Source organism: Trachurus japonicus, chromosome 16 (assembly GCF_045865225.1).
Source record: "Trachurus japonicus isolate A0001 chromosome 16, Traja_1.0".
NCBI classification, from domain to species: domain Eukaryota; kingdom Metazoa; phylum Chordata; class Actinopteri; order Carangiformes; family Carangidae; genus Trachurus; species Trachurus japonicus.
In genome coordinates this window covers 10000947-10021760 of record NC_140922.1, presented here as the reverse complement: position 1 = coordinate 10021760, position 20814 = coordinate 10000947, and the positions used below count along the sequence as shown (strand labels likewise).

At 41.8% G+C, this 20814-nt stretch overlaps 3 protein-coding genes across 30 annotated transcripts in view; 2 read left to right on the top strand and 1 right to left on the bottom strand.

Moving 5' to 3' along the window:
- The window catches only part of arhgef1 (Rho guanine nucleotide exchange factor (GEF) 1), a 43885-nt gene extending 26662 nt beyond the window's left edge, over positions 1-17223 (top strand). For 5 of the 27 annotated variants that reach the window (XM_085801162.1, XM_085801160.1, XM_085801156.1 and 2 more), the window contains 23 exons: positions 107-218; positions 402-474; positions 691-720; positions 1158-1358; positions 2043-2184; positions 4162-4326; positions 6238-6428; positions 6550-6696; positions 7059-7141; positions 7446-7571; positions 8028-8142; positions 9181-9281; positions 9451-9525; positions 9628-9703; positions 10397-10564; positions 10669-10756; positions 10855-10968; positions 11107-11159; positions 11271-11414; positions 11540-11665; positions 12507-12691; positions 13185-13289; positions 13807-17223. In XM_085801162.1, coding sequence (XP_085657288.1) covers positions 107-218; positions 402-474; positions 691-720; positions 1158-1358; positions 2043-2184; positions 4162-4326; positions 6238-6428; positions 6550-6696; positions 7059-7141; positions 7446-7571; positions 8028-8142; positions 9181-9281; positions 9451-9525; positions 9628-9703; positions 10397-10564; positions 10669-10756; positions 10855-10968; positions 11107-11159; positions 11271-11414; positions 11540-11665; positions 12507-12691; positions 13185-13259 — 2590 coding nt within the window. In that variant the 3' untranslated portion in view covers positions 13260-13289; positions 13807-17223. Of the gene's footprint in view, positions 1-106; positions 219-401; positions 475-690; positions 721-1157; positions 1359-2042; positions 2185-3282; positions 3295-4161; positions 4327-6237; positions 6429-6549; positions 6701-7058; positions 7142-7445; positions 7572-8027; positions 8143-9180; positions 9282-9450; positions 9526-9627; positions 9704-10396; positions 10565-10668; positions 10757-10854; positions 10969-11106; positions 11160-11270; positions 11415-11539; positions 11666-12506; positions 12692-13184; positions 13290-13806 lie in introns of all 27 variants that reach the window. The other 22 variants (XM_085801159.1, XM_085801158.1, XM_085801154.1 and 19 more) reach the window with 8 other exon arrangements.
- Positions 1-20814, bottom strand: part of LOC146971730 (trypsin-1-like) — a 215863-nt gene that overhangs the window by 117116 nt on the left and 77933 nt on the right. The window lies entirely within an intron of this gene.
- Positions 17542-20013, top strand: cd79a (CD79a molecule, immunoglobulin-associated alpha). The gene is made up of 5 exons (XM_085801200.1): positions 17542-17697; positions 18070-18393; positions 19116-19231; positions 19543-19605; positions 19766-20013. Exons 1-5 carry the CDS (start codon positions 17658-17660, stop codon positions 19889-19891), a joined length of 669 nt encoding a protein of 222 aa, XP_085657326.1. The 5' UTR covers positions 17542-17657; the 3' UTR covers positions 19892-20013.

The window sequence follows — 20814 nt, the reverse complement described above, 5'->3', positions numbered from 1 at the left end:
CTTAATTCAATTCTGCAGAAAATGACTATTAGCAAATGCATAAAAATGCAGTAAACAGTATAACAAAAAAATATCAATTAACTCACTCCTCTTCTTTGTGCCATAGCCAATCCATCTTTTCGGCGGTCGCCTTCTACATGAAGCACCTTGGGGTTAAAACCAGAGCGGTGGACAGTAAGAAGTCCAGAGGAGGCTTCTTCAGGAGACAACTAGTAAAGGTAACCATCCCTCTCCTGCTGGAGAAACCAAACCAATAAATAAAACAGCAGTCAGACAGGTCAACAAATGCACTTCACTGTTTGTCATTAAATCTTTATGGGGTACCATTTGTAGCTTTGCTGCTCTTACATGTCTTTATAATCTGAGCTTCTTTCTTCTGTTCTACTTGTGTTGCTTTCCAGAATAAGAAGGATGAATCCACCAAGGGGAAGCCCAGGGGGGTGTTTCCTGGCATTAGCTGGATTGCAGGCAACAGTATGTATTTGCTTTTGAGACTTAGCAAACATCACACATGAGCCCCATCACATTGTTGTTGTATCTAGTCTTTTATTTCTGACTGTTTTCCAAATAATTTATTAATGTATTTTTTAGTGGCATTTAAAATGACTATATGCCGTGTGTTTACTTATTGATGTCCATGAATGGTCCACATATGAGAACTTGTTGTCCTGCCCTTCTTTCCCGTTACAGCTGAGGTCAAACCTAAAATGGAGGCTGAAGGTACTAGTCGTCTAGAGTTCCCACCCCCTCTTTTATCTGTAGAATGGTCCCATCCTTACTAATCAACCCATAAGCATGTCTGCATGTCCCAAGTCAAACTGGGAGGGGATGTGGGCGGGGCACTGTGTAGTCGATGCTATGTTCCCGGGTGGGTGTTTGAAGAGTTTAGTCTTAACTGTGTAGTTTGTAATCATCAGAAAGCCTCACACTTCACACACTTGTTTCATACACTTGTTTCAGTGTTGTGAGTTGTGGATGTTTCTCTCATACCAAACTAACGCTTTCATTTACTGCAGAGGCCCTGATTGCACCGTACTGATCTTGTCTGTTCGTCTATCTCACAAACCCCTTTGTGACCCTTTTTGTTTATCTGTATTTATCTGATTTATCAGTAGCTCTGGTCCTCTAAACTTACCCTTCTCGTCCCTCCTCTTCAGCGGAAAAGGAGAAAGGGACTCAGGAGCGAAAGTGTCCGGCTCCTGCCAGAGGCTCCTTGACCGACCCTCCGATCCTGTCCATGCCCAGCAGGAAGTCTGGTTCAGGCGGAGGCCCCGCCGCCCTACCTGGGCTAGAGGCCCCCGATGTCTCAGGCAACAACATCAGCACCACCAATAGTCCTGACTCTGCACTCAGTGATGGTAAGCCTGCTCATCCTGTAGTGTGACATCGGGGGTGGATCACTGGACTGTTGTTTTAGTTTGTGACAATAACCAGCTGATTATCCTGGAGTACTTGAAACTGTACTTAACCCCCCTAAAGAGTATCTATTTATACATAATTGGTGCATTCAAGTGGACATTCAACTCTGATATTAGCCTCTTTGTGTGTTCTTTGTTTTTACACGTTATGGTTTGTGTCAAGTTTTTTTTATTTTTTATTAATTATTATTATTATATATGTGTGTGTTTATTGTCTGTTGCTTCAATTTTTAAGAAATTTTACAAAAATATTTGAAAAAAACAATAACTAGCTGATGAAGTGATGGAGATAATTGTTATATTTTGACAGGAGCTTCTGTTACTTAAATGAAATAGATAAATAAACATAATTCAAACTGTAGCTGAAGCCACAAAATCAACATATACAAGTGTAATAATTGCTTACAGCTCTATAAACAGCACAATATCACTATGTAGTACCATTTGAAGTGAGATGTGCAATTTGCATTTGTTTGCATGTGTTACGCTTATGTAAATATCACATGCAAACAGATGCATTTTATTCTTACATTTATCATGAAGATGGATAATGAAGGATATACAGTTGTTGATTTAGTGGATGGAAACACCAAATTGTTTTCACATGTTTCTCTGATCTTCCAGCCCTCTCAAGCAATCGCTTAGAGCCTCCCACCCTGACAGATGGGGGCGATGTGTCCCCTGTCGGGCTGGGCGGAGGGCCGCTCATCGGGGAGCCCGCCTCGCCCAGCGACACCCCCACAGAGGAGAACCCCGAGAAAGACAGGTGAGGAGGAGGAGGAGGAGGACGGAGACTGTAATAGCGAGAGTTAGCTCGTAGAAAGTGAGATCATAACCGCAGTGACACAGTAAGAGAGTATGAGCAGCGACAGGATTAGAGATTGTAATCAGATTATAATCAGATTGAAATGGAGGTGTCCAATGTAAAGACTGTATAGAGCCAACAACCAGGGGGAAGGGAGGGAGGGAGGGGGAGGGGGAGGGGGGCGGCTAAATGTGTCAGGCTGAGGGAGCGTGGTAAAACTCCCGCAGCGGTCTGTCCCTGCTGTGTGCAAGCTTCTGTCATGCTGCCCGTTGCTCGCTAGCTAACAGAGCCTGCGGTTTTGAGAAGGATCCTCAACAGGTGAACTCGGACCCGGTCTTCCCTTCCAACCCTTTTGTCTTCCCTCTCCCTCATGGCCTCGTTCCCTCTTTTCTTCTCCTCGGCACGTGTGCTTTCCTCCTAATATCAATCTGTCCTCTATGTCTCCTGTCTTAGTGTTTGTCCTGTCGTGCATCTTCTAATGTTCATTTAAGAGTTTCATCTTAGTTTTAGTTGCATACAAACATTGTACAATTCTTGTTCTTTTTTTGCTTTGTTTTGTTTAGTTTTTTCGATTGGTTTCAGGTACATGTTGGAAATGTTCTCTGGTGATTTGTTCTAGGCTGAGACATTTGTATTTGTTATGGTTATAGATGAGCTTCCGCGCTTAAACTTTCTACCTAGTAAGTAGGGTTGGCATTTAAAAAAGAAAAAAAAAAGTATATTTAACCTGAAAAAAACTTAGTCAAAAGTGAAATATATTGCTACTTTATCACTTCATATCATTTTTGCTGCTTGTCCCTTGTGCTTTTCAAGGTGTCTGCATCTGTTGTGGCCAGGGCCCGTCCTCTGTCCTGCTTGTCTCCACAGTCAGTGTGTGCAGTTACATGTTGTGCCAGGGGCTTTGGCGTCATATTTGGCAGCATACTCCTTGATGGCGGTTTAGAAAATTGTTTTTTTTTGGGGGGTGTGCATTTGCATGTTGTGGTTGTTTCTTTTGGCTTTTTACAATAGCTGTGTGAAGGTGGGTGTGTAACGCTGTGGTGTCCCGTGTTTTTACAGACGGAAGACAAGGTGGGTCTCAGCGCCTTGACAGAGTCATGGACATGCTTCAGGCCTTATACTGATCACATGTCACACACAACATCCCAAAACACAGAGCTCTGCACTCACTCATCCACACTCTCAGACGTGTGCATCCATGCTGATACACAACACACAAACACACCATGGCTAAGTATATTAATGAGCTTGTAAAGGAGGTACAATTAGCCTGATTGTTGAGCTCAGTTGGATTATGTTTAGTGGATGATTTGTATGCACGCTGTGTGAAGTTGGAGGAGACCTGTTGAGACAAATGACTATTCAAGTTTCTTAACCAAAAACATTTGGTACATACAGTACGCTGAGTCGAAGCAGTGCATGGCCTCCCTTAACATACTGTTGTTGCCAGTAACTCGTCTGTAGTAATTCATATGAAGCATACTCCAAATGGTTCATTGTCTAACTAATATATGCATGTCTGATGTCATGCATATATAAATGTGACTCATTTTCTCTCTTTCTCTCTTTTGTTGATGTGATTTTTTTTCCTTTTCCTCTTTTGACAACTACTTTTCTTGTGTAAATCCTCTCTACCTCAATCTTATGTGTCCTTCTCATAACATAATGCCTGCCCTTACTCACTATATACAACTGGGATTTTTTTAATGCTGTCCTTCCCTTTAACAATGTTTTTTCTTTACTTTTGAAATGTCCTCGTTTCCTCCTTCCGTACTTTCCGTACTCTTTTTTTATCCATCTGTCCTCTGTTGCATTTGTTCCCTCCTTTTTTTCTATCCCAAACACTCCTTCACTCTATACTGTCCCTATCTTTCCCCCTCCCTCCTCCCTCCCTCCCTCCTTTCCTCCCCCATCCTCTCCCACCTTCCCTCCCTACAGTAGGAAAGTGATGCGTAGCGAGAGTGCTCGCGTGGACCGGCACTCATCTCGTCGCCGCGGCTCTTCCAGGGCCAAACAGTCCCGCTCCCGTAGTGATGTGGACCTCCAGCCGCTCTCTACCACGACAACAACACCCGCCCCGCTCACCCCCCAGCACCTCCATCCGTAAGATGGACAAACCCCTTTCTCTCAAAGCCTCTGGCTTGGAGAGGAGCACAACAGGGACAGACAGGATGCCAGAAACTAAGAGACGGCGCAGCAGTCCCGAAAATAACCAGATGGCAGCTAAACTAAAATGATGGGCAGTAATGAGATTATTATAGATGGAGCAAATGTACCTGGCTCATGCAGAACTATTGGGTAGATCACTCAGGAGGCATATTTAAATTGGTCTTTGTATACGCGAGTGGCAGTGGGTAAGTGGATAATGTGGATAAGTACAATTTATTTCTAAAGGGCACACGTCTGTTGTCTCCTGTGAAATGAATCAATCTGGCTGACAGGTTTACTGACTCACTATTGACTGCTGTGACCGACCGGGAGTGAGTAACAGCACTCTCATTCTCAGTGCCGGGTCAGACACTAAGCTCTTCAGGGGAATGCTTATTGAGTTAGGTCAATATGGAGCATTTGGTAAACATGAAGTGCAGCCCATTATTAAGGGTTTACTTGCTGTTAGTTGACTGTAAATGTCAAGGCTCGGAGGGGAACAGTAAAGGAGCCAGAGTAAGCCGAGAATTGTTCATTCAGATATTTCTAATACATTTCTCCATTTTTATTCCCTCTGACCGCAGTGAAGCTGTTTTCATTGTATGGAGCTGCTTTATAAAAATCATTACAATGGCACCTCCTGTTATCAGGGAGGTCCAGTGCAGGAGCTGGATGTGTGCAAATAAAGTGCTAGAGTGGTAAAGCACCAAAGCTCAAAAATGAAACCTGAAGAATTGTGCTGTTGTGGATTTAAGTGAATTTATTTGTAGTAGAATAAGAAGTGAAACATGTGATGGTTTGTAGGAGAAAACTGCCATAGCTTTTGTATTTGTCCTATTTCATTATAGTGTTTCTCTTAAGTGCAGCTCAATTGAACCTAAATCATTACTTGTTATTTGTCAGTCTGAGCTACAGCAGCAATTGGTCTGCCTGATTTTGCAAAACAATATTGATCTTAAAGTGCAGCTGATAGCAGTCTTTAAAGGTTCTGTAAACAACAACTTATATCATATATATATAATCCTGTATTTCTAAATTGTAATAATTTGTTATCATAAAATTGAAACCATAATACAGCAGAAGTTTTCTGTGAAAAGATATGGTGGTGCAAGTGCATCCCAAACCAACAACCAAGTCACACCCACTTTGCAGGTGTTGTAATCTTTGGTTTTGGTATTAATATCCGTCTCGGGTGATCCAATCACAAGTGGACAGTACAGGCAAGAAAACCCCCGAGATGCATTGAGGACACATTTGACATTCGCTTCGACCACTTTTGGAGGTGATCAGGGTCACTGTGACCACATTCTTTAAATCGTCTGAATGCAAATGCATCCTGGGCCACCTACTCTACTGCCGCGCAGTTTCAGAATTGATCCGAAAATATTTTATCGTCTCAAATGGCTAAGCCTTAAAACTCAAACCTTAAACCTCTGACAGAGAAACATACAACCAGAGCACAGGTGGAGTTGCCACGGGGACTATCTGCTCAAATCCTGGGCAGCTGGTGCTTCGTCAAAACATTCAAAAGTTTTTACCAGCTGTCTGTGTCTTTACTGGCACAGTCATTTATTTGAACATGGTCCCAGTGGATTAGTCCAAAACTAAATTTCTTTCCCAGTCCAAAGACTGGATTTAGATGCTGGCAGTCTGGTACAGCTTCTAGTGGCAGTGATGATTGTTTGCAGAACCTTAAATATGAGCTCCTACTTGATGTGGAAGCTAAGCGTCAGGAATAGCAAAAGGACATTGGCAGAAAGCTCAACTAGAAACCGGTTAACTTTTAAACATCGTAGCCACCTGGATCATACTTAGTTTAAGTTATAGTTATCAATCTAAAGATGTTCCTTTTCCTTCATTACTCAGTGTCGATGGACCAATTTTAGTTCCTGAAGGACCCGGCCACTCCCCAACCACCCCCTCCCCACAGGTGGAGGAGATGGACCCACGCCTCCTGGAATTCGAGCAGGACCCGCCCAACTGGAGGGAGCAGGCTGATCCTGACGCTCTGTCCAAACTCGGCAAGAAGGAGACCAAGAGGCAGGAGGTCATCAATGGTGAGGAGAGGAGAAACCAGGCAGCACATGATAAGAAGGAAACAGATATGCAAATAAGATGAGGCTGCAGCACAGGTGGTACACAGCTCATAACTGTACAATACCCTCTGTCGTCTTTCAGAGCTGTTTGCAACAGAACATGCCCATGTGCGAATGCTAAGTGTTCTTCAGACGGTCTTCGCCAAGCCCCTGGAGAGAGAGGAGCTCCTGAGCCTCACTGAGCTCAACACCATCTTCCCCAGCTTGGAAGAAATCATCGAAATGCACAGTGAGTGCTGCTGCATACAGACTCCTGTTTGTACCCACCCCAAAGTCAAGACACATGAAATTTAGGCATGCCATCCACACAACAAGAAAACATTCATGCACCGAATCCAAAAATTGTACCCTGAAATGAATTTGGAAAACAGACTGAGAAGACACTTGTTTATTGTGTGTGTTTATAGCCGCTGATGAAAATAACTGCATGTACCAGTCTCTCTGAACATCCTGTAACTGGGTACACACAGTAGAGAATAATACAGGAATAAAGAACGATGACATCGATTAACAGGCGGTGTTCAGTGTTTCAGCGCTTGGCACTTTCCACTGTATTTGAAAAGTTGTTCTGTTTGTTTACTGTGAAATCAGGTAGCTTCTATGAGAGCCTGAAGAAACTGCGAGATGATGACAAGTTCATAGTCAAATCCATCAGCACCACAGTGTTCAACAGGGTGAGTCATCGTCATCTCTCTCTTCTCTTCATATCCTCCTTTTTCTCTCGGCTCTCGGTGTTTGTGTGGGCTTTAGGATGATATGTGTTGACAGTTTAATTCACAACCAAATCTGGCAGTAACTGTGCCAAAATCTGACTTTGTTATTTTAACAAATACTGAAAGCTATTTATCTGTGAAAGTAAAATATTGCTTATAACAGCTACGAAATCATATTAGGTGTCAAGCCTGTATTTTTTCCAGCTCCGTTCTTCACCTCCGCCCGTATCTTTATTCCCTCTCATTCTTTACTTTTGCATTTCAGTTTGGCGGCACAGAAGGGGAGTGGTTCCAGAAATTGACAGCTCGGTTCTGCAGTCGCCAGTCGTGGGCCTTGGAGCAGATCAAGACCAGACAGAAGAAAGAGCCACGCTTCAACTCCTTCATACAGGTAACACACAGACACACACATCAAACCACTCTTTCTCTCTATCACTCACCCACACACACACACAGATGTGGGACTGACATGTTACCTCAAGCATCGCAGGCACAGTGGTGATGGGAGAGGTGGTCAGTTGCAACCTCGATAGATGCCACCTACTTACTAAAAGTCCTTCAACCATCACACAACCTTTCTTAACACTAAACCACACCCATAAAATGAACCTGAAAACTATCACACAGCCATTTCAACCTGCGGGTGGCTCCCGGTTGTCAGACCACACAAATATAGTTAAAACAAAGGCACACACACATGAAACAGACTCAAAAGGAATTTCTTTTAGGTCTAACTCAAAGACATGCATTGATGCTCTCGCAAATGCAAGTTCATGGAAGAAGTCACATAAGTGGACACATTCGCGCACTCTCATTCTGACTGTGTGTATGTGTGTTTTAATCCCAGGAGGCAGAGAGTAAGCCCCAGTGTCGCAGGCTGCAACTCAAGGACATCATCCCCACAGAGATGCAGAGACTGACCAAGTATCCGTTGCTGCTGGAGAATATTGCTAAGAACACAGGTGTGTGTCTGTTGTGTGTACACGCGCTTACATCGGTATGTGTCTGGCTTATTTGTAAATACACTTTTGTGACTTCATGTTTTCAATGTTGGCAATTGCCTTAAAGCCCCTGTACGGAGCTTTTAACTGGATACGCAAAAGTCTCTGGTTTCTGCTGATGTGTCTCTGTTACCTACAACAGCAGATGAGCCCATCAGTGTGAAGATACGCTGTTTCTAAGTAGTCTAATTCTATACCTCTGGAAGGCATGGTGGGGTTGGACCACTGACAAAACGATGCAAATAGATACATTACGCTGCTAAAAAAAAAAAAAAAAAAGGCAAGTCCCGTCTTCTTTCAGACGTTTCCAAAACAAATCTACATGCGCCGGGCAGACAAACGTCGTCATGACAGTGGGAAATGCAGTTCCAATACTTTCGTCCACAGGGGCCGCCAAAATCAACACTAAATGAAAAGTCTGTACAGGGGCTTTAATTATGCTGATCATCACAATATGACATTTTGTGGACATAGTATATAGTGTCAGAATATTTTTTTGGGAAATATGTGAAAATAATGGGGGGGAGGGGAATGTCAGCAAAATAAAAGACGAAAAGTGAAGCAGTCCTGCTCATCAGTTTGCAGTATTGCTCTCCATCTTCTAAAATATTGTGATTACAATCCAAGCAGTTTGTAAAAATCTCTCACACATATTTACATTGATTCATGATGTATGATAATGTCACTGCCCAGCGTTTAGTGTGGAGAATTTCCCTTCTACCTGGGTTTGTCAAAAAGACAGAGAATGTGACACATGAAGAGTAGGCTACATAACATACTCTTAGGTCAAAACATTGTCACTGAGACATATGGTTGAAACATTGCAAGATAAATGTGGACAACTGACTTAAACACACAAGCAAAACATATGAACATTTGAGCGATCGATTACTGTCCGTCCCCGACTCTTGTGTACACTGGTGATTTATGGCTCTGGTGTGAGGCTCTGCTGTGAAAGCTGTATTTTCCTCAACCCCTGTGTTTTCTGTCTCTCCACAGAGGACCCGGCAGAGAAGGAGAAGATCCAGCAGAGCGCAGAGTGCTGCCGAAAGATCCTCAACCGTGTCAACGAGGAGGTCAAAGTGACGGAGAACCTATTGGTGAGAAACACCCAATCCATCATTCAACACACTGTTAGGTAGTGATTGAGCACCAATTGGAGTCTCGTAAATTCATTTTGAGACCTCTGAAGGTCTCTCTGGGTGTTCTACTTCAGAGCCGTGCCGTCTGTCCCCTGTCTGGCCCCCTAATCTCTGTCTCTGTCCTCAGACTCTGAAGGACTACCAGCGTAGATTGGACACATCAGGGCTCAAACCGAGTAATGAGCTTTATACTGAATATAAGGTAAAGTTCTTTAAACAATTTTTTTCTTGCACACCACGTTGCACTGGGCCGACATTTTTGTTAACTACATTTTTTTCATTATACTCCCTCCGTCTTCCCCAGAGCATCGACCTGACCCAGAAGTCGATGCTGTACGAAGGTCCCGTGACCTGGAAAGTCACAAAAGAGAAAGCAATTGGTAAATACACTGTTGCATAATGTGTGAAACCTGCACGCACACACACAGCGATGAAATCATTGATGTCTTACTTTATCAGCAATGTTTCTGCAGAGAATCAAGGACAGACATTTCTTAGACACGTTAAAATTTGCACAACCTTTTTTGAACTACTCCTTGAGCCAGTCGTACCAAGCTCACTTTAATATTTATAACACTTATTTAATAGGATAGCTGCTTCTAAAAGGCTAAAAAAAAAATACCTGGGCAAGCAATTTTTTGGTGCATTCAGAAAACTATCACAAGAATTTCAGCTTTCATTTTCTTTTTCAAATGTGTAGATTAAAGCTTGCTATGAAAGGAAACCCATCTGCACTGCAGGGGATTTTTTATGAGTTCTTATAAGCCTTCTGACTTCCTTTTTTCTATCAATTTCAATTCAATTTCCTAAACCTCAATTCAGTTCCATATGGGAGGACTTCAAACAGACACATCTGACCACTCAGATAAACAGATGCGCACACAGCAGATAGGGAAGTAGGGAAAGGGGAAGTGAAGCCACGATTTTAGAAACAAAAAGGCTATAGCTTTATAAATAAATCTAGATTCTATTCTACCTATAGTAGTTGAGAAAACAAGTAGCAGACGACCTGTCCTGCCCTCTGCTGTCTTTCCCTTCGCTCTGTCTGACTTCTCCTCCTCCCTGCCTCTCAGAGGTGCAGTGTGTGCTGCTCGGGGACCTCCTGGTGCTTCTGCAGAAGCAGGATGACAAGATGGTCCTGAAATGCCAGAGCAAGAGTAACATCGCCATACAGGAAGGCAAGCAGATGCTGAGCCCCATCATCAAGCTGGACTCGGTCTTCCTCCGTGAGGTGGCCACAGGTTAGCCGCACGCAGCAGGAAATATCGCACAGGTCACTTCCAGCGTTAGATGAGTGTCACTCAGCCTTGTTGTTTTTTTGTTTTTTTTTTACCTGCTCTGCCAGATCGAAAGGCCTTCTACGTGATATTTACCTGGGAAAGCGGTGCTCAGATCTACGAGCTGGTGGCTCAGTCTGTTGGTGAGAGGAAAATGTGAGTGTGTGAAGAGAAAATGCAATTAATGTGTTTGTCTCAGAGGGTAAATCATACCGTGGGATGAATTGTAATTTTATTTGTGTGCGTGTTTTTAGCTGGACTGAGGTGATAAAGACAGCAGTGGACGATCTGAAGAAGAGTGGAGCACCCATGAGGTTAACTCTGCCTCCTGGAGGAGGAGCTGGCGGAGCGCCTTTCAGTCCTTCCCCGTAAGTGTGTGTGTGTGTGTGTGTGTGTGTGTGTGTGTGTATTAAGTCGTCTGTTAAGAGAGCAAGATGTATTCATCGGTTGCTAAAGTTCACCCATCTCTGAATGCGTCTTTTCTTTTCTCATTTTCTCCCTGTCAGACTGACGGCACCTTTGAGTCCGACCGAGAACGGAGGCCTGAAAAGCAGCGGCGGTGAGAACACAGAGCTTTATCAGCTCAAGATTTAATAAACAGTGCAAATTTGTTATTGTAACACATTTCTGAAAACCCCAAGCCAAAGTTAAGCCTTGTGTGCGTCTGCAGATCGAGATAAGGACAGCTTGACGGATGACAAGTCTTCAGACCCCAGGCACAGGCTGATTGATTTCCTGTCAGACAAAGGCTTCGACTTGATAGGCCACTCCAACAGCGATCAGGAGAAGGTTGCCAACAGTGCTTTGGATGAAGGTGAATGAGGGTCTAACCCTGTACTTCTGTAAATGATTTTCTTTTTCATAACTATCTCTTTTGTCTCTCCATTCTTCCATTGTCTGTCCATCTAACAAAACCACTGAATCTGTCTCATCTGTTAGTCATGTCGCTGAAAAGGCTGTTGATTGGCAGCATCAGCCTATCAGAAGACTCGCAGCCAGATGAAGAGAACGGAGAGGAGCAATCACAGAAGCCCAGTCAAGAAATGGATTGCTGCCAATCAACAGGTATGCTGCTGCTGCTGTGTTCTTTTCAAAGAAATAGTTTTGACTCTGTGGGAAATACACTCATTTGCTTCCCTGCCAAGAGTTACAGGAGAAGACCGACATTATTGCTGCTCTCACGCTGGTAGGAGAACAGGGACAAGTCAATTCAACAGGGTATAGCTGCTTTGTTTCAGTGCACGTTTATTGGGGGCAACGTGACTATTTCTAGGCTTCGAGCAAATCTCTGGTGGTCTTGTCGTCACCGTGACAGGCACGGCTCATGCACAAGAGGTTGTTCAGCAGACAAGCTCTGTAAAATTGCAAATTGTTGTTAGTTTTCTGTTTTTGTGCTGATAAAAGAAACAAGTCAGAAGTGGACCGAAGTGTTATTTAATGGTGGATTGTTGACAGCCAGGACAGACTAGCTGTATGCTAAACTAAGATAACCCTCTCCTAGCTTCAGCTTCGTATTTAACTGACTAATGTGTGTGTGATAATATCCCCATCTTACTCTCAGCAATAGAGTGAATAATTTTATGTCCCCAAATTTTGCAACTATTTGTTCAAAAGCCATATTTTCCTTTGGTAGCTCTCTCTCTGTTGCACTGCTTCAGGAAGGGGGAACTGAGCGTATATCTGATTTTTTGAATTTAAAAGGGTTATTAATCATGGTGCACTTTCACATTCCCCAGATCAATGAAGAGTGAAATTCCGCAATATGTTTGACCAGGAAGCCATGGGATTCAAGATTTAGTGTTCAAATGCATAGATTAAAGACATTTAGTGTGAAATATCAGTGTTACTGGTCAGACTTTACAGAACAGATTCCTGGCACATTTAAATCAAGCTTTTCTATCCACAGAAGAAAACCAGACCCCAGACAGAGGAGCGGAGGAGGAGAACGACAACACTTGCGAAAAAGAAGGTGAAGGGACTAAAGGAGAGGAGGAGAGCGGCATCAGCGCGCCCATCAAATTGTCCCAGGAGAGGATGGAGGAAGTGTGCAAGAGGCTCCAAGGTCTGGAGGAACATATAAAGAGATTACAGGTGAGGGGATGTAAAGAAAGAAAGAAAGAAGTAGAGAGAGAGAGAGAGCACAAAGAATATATAGAGGAACTGTGAGTGGGGAGCAGATAGGATGACAGGGACAGATGAAGATAAGAGGCATAACAAAAGATGGAAGCTGACTGGAAGGAGCCGCGGAGCTGAGGATGGAGGATTTCACTGAGGATAACTTAAGTAAGGAGCCAGCCGTGGTATACTTGGGACAAATGGGGCCAAAATGGCACCAAAGAGAAACTAGAGAATAGAAAACCATTTAACCACTACTGTTATTGCTTGCTTGAAAATTGCATTGTGAAATTGGATGTCTCTGAGAATGGCTATTATGTCCAGCGCTTGCAATGGGATGTGTCACAGAAGCAGCAAGGGAGACGAAGAGAGGATGTTAAGAGGGGAGGGGGTTGAATTGTGTCTTTGTGTGTGTGTCTTTGTGTGTGTGTCCTCAGTTCCATGGCTGATATTGATTTGTGTGTTGCAGACGGTTGAAGAGGAGCACCACAGGCTGCAGGAGGCCCTTTCCAAGTTCTCCCTGGAGAGAGGCAACTTCCAGTAAGACACCATCACGCCACCTGCTGGCCACTAGGTAAGACGACTGAAAAGCTATTGAGAGACTACAGTGCAACTTTACTAAAAAAAAAAGAAAAGAAATGGAAATATAAGTATTCATCATCACGGTCCAGTTTCTGAGTAGTTTTTTTCAGGCTGCATACAATCTACACAACCTTCATAAATAAATATACTGTAGGTCAGCTTGTATGTAGCCTTAGAGGCAAAGCTCTGGAACAAGGGCATGTAATTCATATGCTGCTGCTGGTAAAACTTAATTGCTGTGGAAGTGAAGGTCACCTACACCAGCAAATGAAACATTTTCATCATCTCTTTTCTAGTCTCATCTGCGTCTCTGCAGGACGCTGCTTAGAATGATTTTAGTGAATGGATCTAATTAAAAGCATAAAGATGTGAGGGACAAAAACTGGAATATGAGAAGTGAAAAGGACATTCCTCCACATTAGAAATTAAGGCCTTGTCATTATTAGTTTTCTTTAACCTTACACATTATCGTATAACATTTAATCTTTTTCTGTGTTTTCTTCTTATAGATTTTTACTGGTGCTGGTTTGGAGTGCATGAGTGACTTTCAAAGGCTTCCATGGAAATTCCTAAGCTTTCATAAGTCATGCCTGGACGCTTGCTGCCTTATTTGTTTGTGTCACAGCTGTTTGCAGCCAAGAGAGTTTTTTTTTTTTTTTGTTCTGCCTGACGGAAGGGAGGGGAGGGCTTTGTGCTCAGTGCAGTGGAACATAGCAGGTGTGTGCATGTGTATGTGTGTCTGTTTGTGTGCATGCTCGCTAGAGATGTGTACACAAAAAAAAAAGAAGAAAAAGTGAGACATCCTACTTTTGAGTGGGCGTGTCATATTTGCAGAGGGATGCCAAAAAAAAAAGAGAAGAAGCAATATTTTGCTGTAAGAGAAATGCTGCCTAACATAATTTAGAGATTGCAATCTGCTGTAACACACATATACACACCAAAGATACGCCCGCTACAAAATAAATTACATTGTTGCAGTAGCAGATGTACAATAATGGAGAAATCCTGTTTGCTTGCCAGTTTATACCAAGTGGAATGTAGCGTTTGAAGATTTATTAAAGTACTACTGCCGATAGTATAGTGTTATTTCTAGTCTGTGCCAAAGTACCACAGAGATGCACTTTTTTCTGATCAATACATGTTTAACCCGCACTGTTGTTGCAGCAGTTGGGCTTTACATCACCATTGAAAATAATGCATGCAAGAAAGTGTGTGTATGTGTGTTACAAAGTTTTTAATTAAGGATATGCTTGTCTGGAGGGTTCTTACTGTAATTAGGTCACATGCAAACATTTATAAATAGTGGCACTAGGTAATCATGCTGTTAATAATGGAGACTTGTTTGTATGTACCACTTTTATTTATTTAGTCCTGTTAGGTCAGTGAGTTGCCTCATCTGATGTTAAACTGTTACAGCACTGGGCCAAAAAAAACAGACAGAGTAATGTGTTGGAGAAAAGATGACATGTAAGGAAGAGAAGTGAGAATGTGGAGCAAAGATGGAGGTGGAGAGCGATGAAGGCAGACGTTGGGATGAGGAGGGAGTTCAGAGGTTGTTGTTGTTGCTTTTGGTTAATTTGAAACCAGCTTGAAACCAGGTGGTCATAAGAAGATGTGTAGGAAACATGAGATTAGGATTTGCACTTAGAAAAGTGTAGGTAGATGGACACACACACACACATACACATGCTCACACATATAGCTACAAATACTGAGGGTCCAGTGTTACAGAAGTGTTAAAACAAACTTTGTTCAGTGCCAGTGTCGTTTCTGTGACATCAGCTTCCCGCAGCTCCTGATCCCAAACACAGGCTTAAGATGGAGTTATGAATTGTATTATATTACATTAAATTCACGAGTTATTGTTGAAAGAAAGAAAAAAAAAACTATTCTTCCCTGGTAGCAATATTTGTATCAATATGGAGCTCTGTCTTTGTATTTTATTTAGTAGTTGATTGTAAGTATACTTATGATGATATGATTTCTAAGTAGCAGCATAACTGTGGCCGTGCACACAGGACCAAAGACATAACAAAGCACCGTTAGATCCTCATACAAGCTGTCGCTCTGTTGGCGCGTTTCATCTGTATATTAAGCATGTCACTTGATGCTGATGCAGGAGAGTGACGGTGCCGTAACTTAGCCCGCATTCAGCCAGCTGCTCTTCCCTCTCCCTCAAACTCCAAACACGTGGCAACTTAGGTGAAGGGATTTCTAAAAAAGCACATAAATGAACGAAGGATTGGGTCGTCAAGAAGAATGAATGTACAAGAATAATGTTAAGGCTGCTCTGGCATCACGAACAAACCCAAACTAGAGCGGTGACTTCCTCTGCACACTTGAGTGAATTTCACCAGCATTAAATTAATTAATTTTAAAAAAGCCAGTGACTGTCACAAGCTTGTTTTTGTTTCTGACCTGGACACAACACTGTTAACACTTCTGGTGCTAAATTGAACACATGGGACCTGTTCCAGCAGCAGCAGAGGAAAAAGAAGGACTAAGCAATAAAACAATGCAGCGAGACGAAGAAGGAAACATTTGATGGTTTGGAGGAAGGAAGACTACAGTCTCATTCCAGCATCACTTTTTAACCCGTACTGTTATCACGATCACTTCCTGTTATGTATTCTCATCACTGTTGCCACGACAACAAACGCCCCTGCTGACCCCTACTGAACCTCAGCATGAAATCACACAAATGCCAGTGCCATTAGTCTCTTGAGTGTCACAAGATGCTAAATTATGTACGTTTGTGTTTGGACTTTACTGCCACCTCCCTGTGTCACCTTCAGACTCTGTACATAACTCTTTATCTTGAAGGAGAAAAATGTAGAGATAAATTAGATGACCTAACCCCCCCCCCCCTTTTCTTTTTGTGTTAAGTTTATTTGCTATACACCTTTTCATAACACGCTCACCTCTTGTGATAGCATGATCACCTACCGCACAGGTTGTTTTTTTTTCCATATGTTGTGTATTTCATTTGATGTTCTTTAAACGGGTCGGGGAGGTTTTTTTTTTTTTTTTCATTGTTTTTTTTTCAAAAAAGCTTTTGTAATTATGTACTATGCATTTGGCTGTAATGGTGAGAGAGACAGGACTTGTCTGTAACTTGTCTATGCATGAACACATTTAACAGTTATGCAAATGTTGTAAGCACGGTGTATTCTTCAAAGGGCGAGTTAATGTGTAAACCCACGCGGCGTGTGTTGTGGTCATCCAGATTACCAATGAGATGCGTTTAAAGAGATAATCTCAACCAGGGATTTTTTTTAAAGAGTTCAACTGCAGTAGTCAGCAGGTGATACCCTGTTAACACCGGCTTACAAAGATACCTTCACTCTTCACGGCCTGAACGACTACTACAGGCACTTCTCCCTCTCTCTCCTCCAGATGCTTTTTTCTCATGTATTCTATATACAAATACCTAGATGTATAGAAAATATATTTATAGAGTGGTGCCTTGTTCTGATTATCAAGTGGTTTGATTCATAAAGGGCTCTTGAATCTACAAACACAATCACTGTCGTTTCGGTGGACTGTCTTTCACGGAGGATCTCGGTGAGAGTTGTTGACCAAAATGACCAGTTGGCATTGAGGGGATCATACAAGGATTCTGATTGGTTGGTTTTGAGGTTGGGGGCTTGGCCTACAGCACACTGTTTTTGTGTCCATCTCCATTACAGCAATAGGATTTGAGCCCTCCACCTACTCTGCCAGCCAGCACCCTGTATAGAAAAAGACACTGCTTCTTGTCATGCAGGCATCTGCCATTTTGTCTCTATAAACGAAGAATATGCAAGAACTATACTGTGTATTTGGGTTTTGATTTTTATTGTGTAAGAGCTCTTTAATGATGTATACTTAAGGAAAATTGTGGTACGTTTTGTTTTTTAATTCTTAATTTTTTAAATAAATTGGGGAACTCAATACCTGTTTTGTCATGTTATAAATTATTAGACAGTTATAACTTTATGATGTGATTCATATAACATTGTTTTTGACTGGATTAATTGTGGATGCATGTAAAGACAGTGTTTAGATATGAATTGTATGAGGACTCTCTCATACTCTGAACATATTCTGTACCTATCCCTTTGTTAAATATGCATTCTAAAAACACTGTCCTGACATATCAGACAGATCAATTTCAATATAGTCTTGAAATGTAGATATAACTTTTATGCAAATGTGTGACAGCCCAAATTCATTCAAGCATAAATCCTGACTAAAAGAAAAACAGGATACCAGTGTGTCTGCACACCAGCAGTCAAGACAACAGCATTGTGTAAAACATTTTTTTTTACCTAGTTTGCTTTGGTAATTTTTATTATTGAATCCAACAATTTGGAAGAAAATGGCAATTACTACAATCTTTGTTCTCTGCAGCTTTGTGGGTGAGTCCGCTTAATTTTGTTTAGACACTAAAATGTCTGAATTCATCTTACTAGTGTATCTTATTAGCAAAGTGTTTGTATTTGAATAGAGGCAGTTATCCATAGGGGAAAATACTGTAGGGTATTTCTACATGTTAGCTCAGTGTTTGTATTAAAATATATGCTGTAACTTTAAAAAATGTTTCACTTTTAACTCTTTTGAGTTCTGCTTCAGTGAACCACATCTCCTGCCAGATGGTGCTGCTGTTATGTTGCATATTTGCTGTGTTAATCTTGTTCAGTAATGTTGAACATTGACAACTTGCTTTAGATCTTTGTCATTTGTCTTTACCTTAAATGTCAAGTCGAATAATTAACACATCTCTTCTACAGTGGGGATTTCTACCAGTGTGGTGGAATTTGCTGCCGACATGCCCTTCCTAGGTGTGTCGATCTCTGACAAAGCTGAGCTGCAGTGCTGCTACACCTATAAGGACAAGAAAGATCCCACCTGGGTCAAAAGTTATAAGGAGGGCAAGAAAACCGTTGGTCCAATTCGTGTCAATATGACACATGTGGCTAAAGTCGAGCGCGATGGACCGTGTAGCGTCCTCACCCTCAGTTCAGTCCAGCTCAATGACACTGGGATGTACCAGTGTTTGGTGAATGATACCCACCGTTTAACCAAGTCTCATGGCACCTACCTGCAGGTCTACAGTGAGTACGCCTTCCAGTCTGAAATGCCAGAGTGTGTCTATGAAATGTAGAGATGGAATCAAGTGAGCTCTAAGAACCACTAACACCACATAAGCCATAATAAATCCTGTTAACCTTAAGAGTCTATCTAAGAACCGTGTGAGTGGCAGCATCCTTGCATATCGTAGCTCAGTTAATCTTCACATCATCAGGCTGGTCTCATTCCAGACTGCTGCCCAGTCCTTTACTTTAAATAGCACCAAGATTAGATCCAGTTGCAATCAAGCTAATGTGTCGAGGCATTTGTCACACTGAAATACCACTTTGCATCATAATCTCATTAAACACAGATGGCAGATGTGGAAATGTAAAACAACCACTTTAAGTCTTCTGGGGATTATGTGTGAAATAACCTGCATTAGTTTACAAGATCACTATTACTCTTACCTAACAATACTATCGATTGTTAATTAATCTGTTGTATATGTTAGACAGTGTTCTTTATACTAAATAGTACAGTGATATAACATGATGCCTGATTCTGTTTTATAAGCTTCGGCTTTCAAATATGCTCTCTCATTTATAAGAACTTGTGTTAAAACAGCTAAAGACAGAGTTCAACTGATGTTCAGTCTGATTCACCTCTAAACTCTGTGTGTGTGTGTGTGTGTGTGTGTGTGTGTGTGTGTGTGTGTGTGTGTGTGTGTGTGTGTGTGTGTGTGTGTGTGTGTGTGTGTGTCTAGAGCCTCTGGAGAAGACATTCAACCTCAGGGAAAGCACCAAAAACAAGATCCTGACAGCTGAGGGTGTCTTACTGTTACTGACTGTCTTGTTGCCTTCTGTCCACCTTATCTTCAAGGTTAGATGGCCACATCTTGATATGTCTGACTGTATGTTACCATACTCTGAGATCTGTGGCTCTGATGTTGAAGCAATTGTATTTCCATAAATTCTCAACAGGGGGTTAACCTTATCGCATATGAGAGGAAACCAGAAATGATTGTAATCAGTGAAGCAGCCTTTATTTGACTGTTCCGAGCACAAAGAGCATCACACATAGCCTCTGAAAGTTCAATATTTCCGAAAGTGTTTCTTGGCTCTCATTGATGGGAAGTTGCACAATTACACAAATTTACCAACTTCTGAACTTCTGTTTTTTCCCCCTCACAGTCAAAGAAACTACATCAACTGGAGAAAAAGAAGGCTATGAAGGAAGAGGAAAACATATACCAGGTGAGCTTTCTCTCTACTGAGTCATTTTGCTGAAAACAGCATCAAAGATATGCAGGAACATGTTATCTTGAGTCACTAGTCGATTCAATGCGATTATGTCTCATTGATTTTTCTGTTTTGTTTTTTTTTTTTTTACAATCTTTCTTATCTCATCCACCAGGGGCTAAATCTGGAGGATTGTTGCACCACATATGATCAGATTGAACGGTCTCAGGCACAAGGCCCGTACCAGGATGTCTGCAACATTATGGAAGAAGAGGAGGAGATCCAGCTGGAGAAACCTTGAAAGAGGAGGGAGACAAGGAAAGGAAGAGTGTCCATTTTGAATCTATTTTGAGAGCTTCAGTTTAAGTGTGTGATAGCAGACTCGGGGTCACCTAGTACTCTGAAAGTTGGTGAGGTTTTTTGTTAGCTTTAAAAACAGCATTTGACAAAACAGTCTTCTCTCATGGTAAAAGTCTTGATAACTTTGATGAGACCTAAATATTGGATAACATTTCAAATTGTTTCCTATGTTTGATACATTCACTATTTTTTGTAGATTTCTAAAAACAATGGCATGAGTGGTCAGCTCAAAAATCTTTTCTTTTTTTTTTTTGGCAGATTTAAGATTTTGAGTCTATTATCATCTGCATTTTGAAGGCCCATTATAACCTTAATGATATAATGTAGACAACCCTTCAAGATCTTAAGAAACAAATGGGATTTCCTCATAGTCATAGATTTAGGTCATAACTCTAAAACAAGAAGTCCAGGAAGTGTGCAAAAACAGAAAGATCCAGAAAATATCCACTATAAATATTAGATCTTGTGATTAGATTGTTTTGTTATCTTTTTCTTTTAAATGTTCATTAAAATATCTGTCATGTTCTAATCTATCTTATTTCTTGTACTTAACGGAAGTATCACATAGTACTTGCTTGCTGCTATTATTGTGAGTGCCCAAATAATAAAGTTGTGTGAAACAAACGAGTCAACACATTTCTTGTGTAAAAAAAAAAGAAAAAAAAAGTGTTACCCATTAATCTGTGAAGCGTGGATAAAACCTACTTTCTCTATGCCAAGTTGTACAACCAAGGCATCAGGACGGGCGCTTATCGATTTCTCGGCTGTCCTGATTGGCCGCTGCTCCGCGACGCGGCCTCTCATTGGCTGACATTTTGGACGTGGGCGGGGCCTGGGAGCTCTCGGGCAGGTATGTAGGAGAGA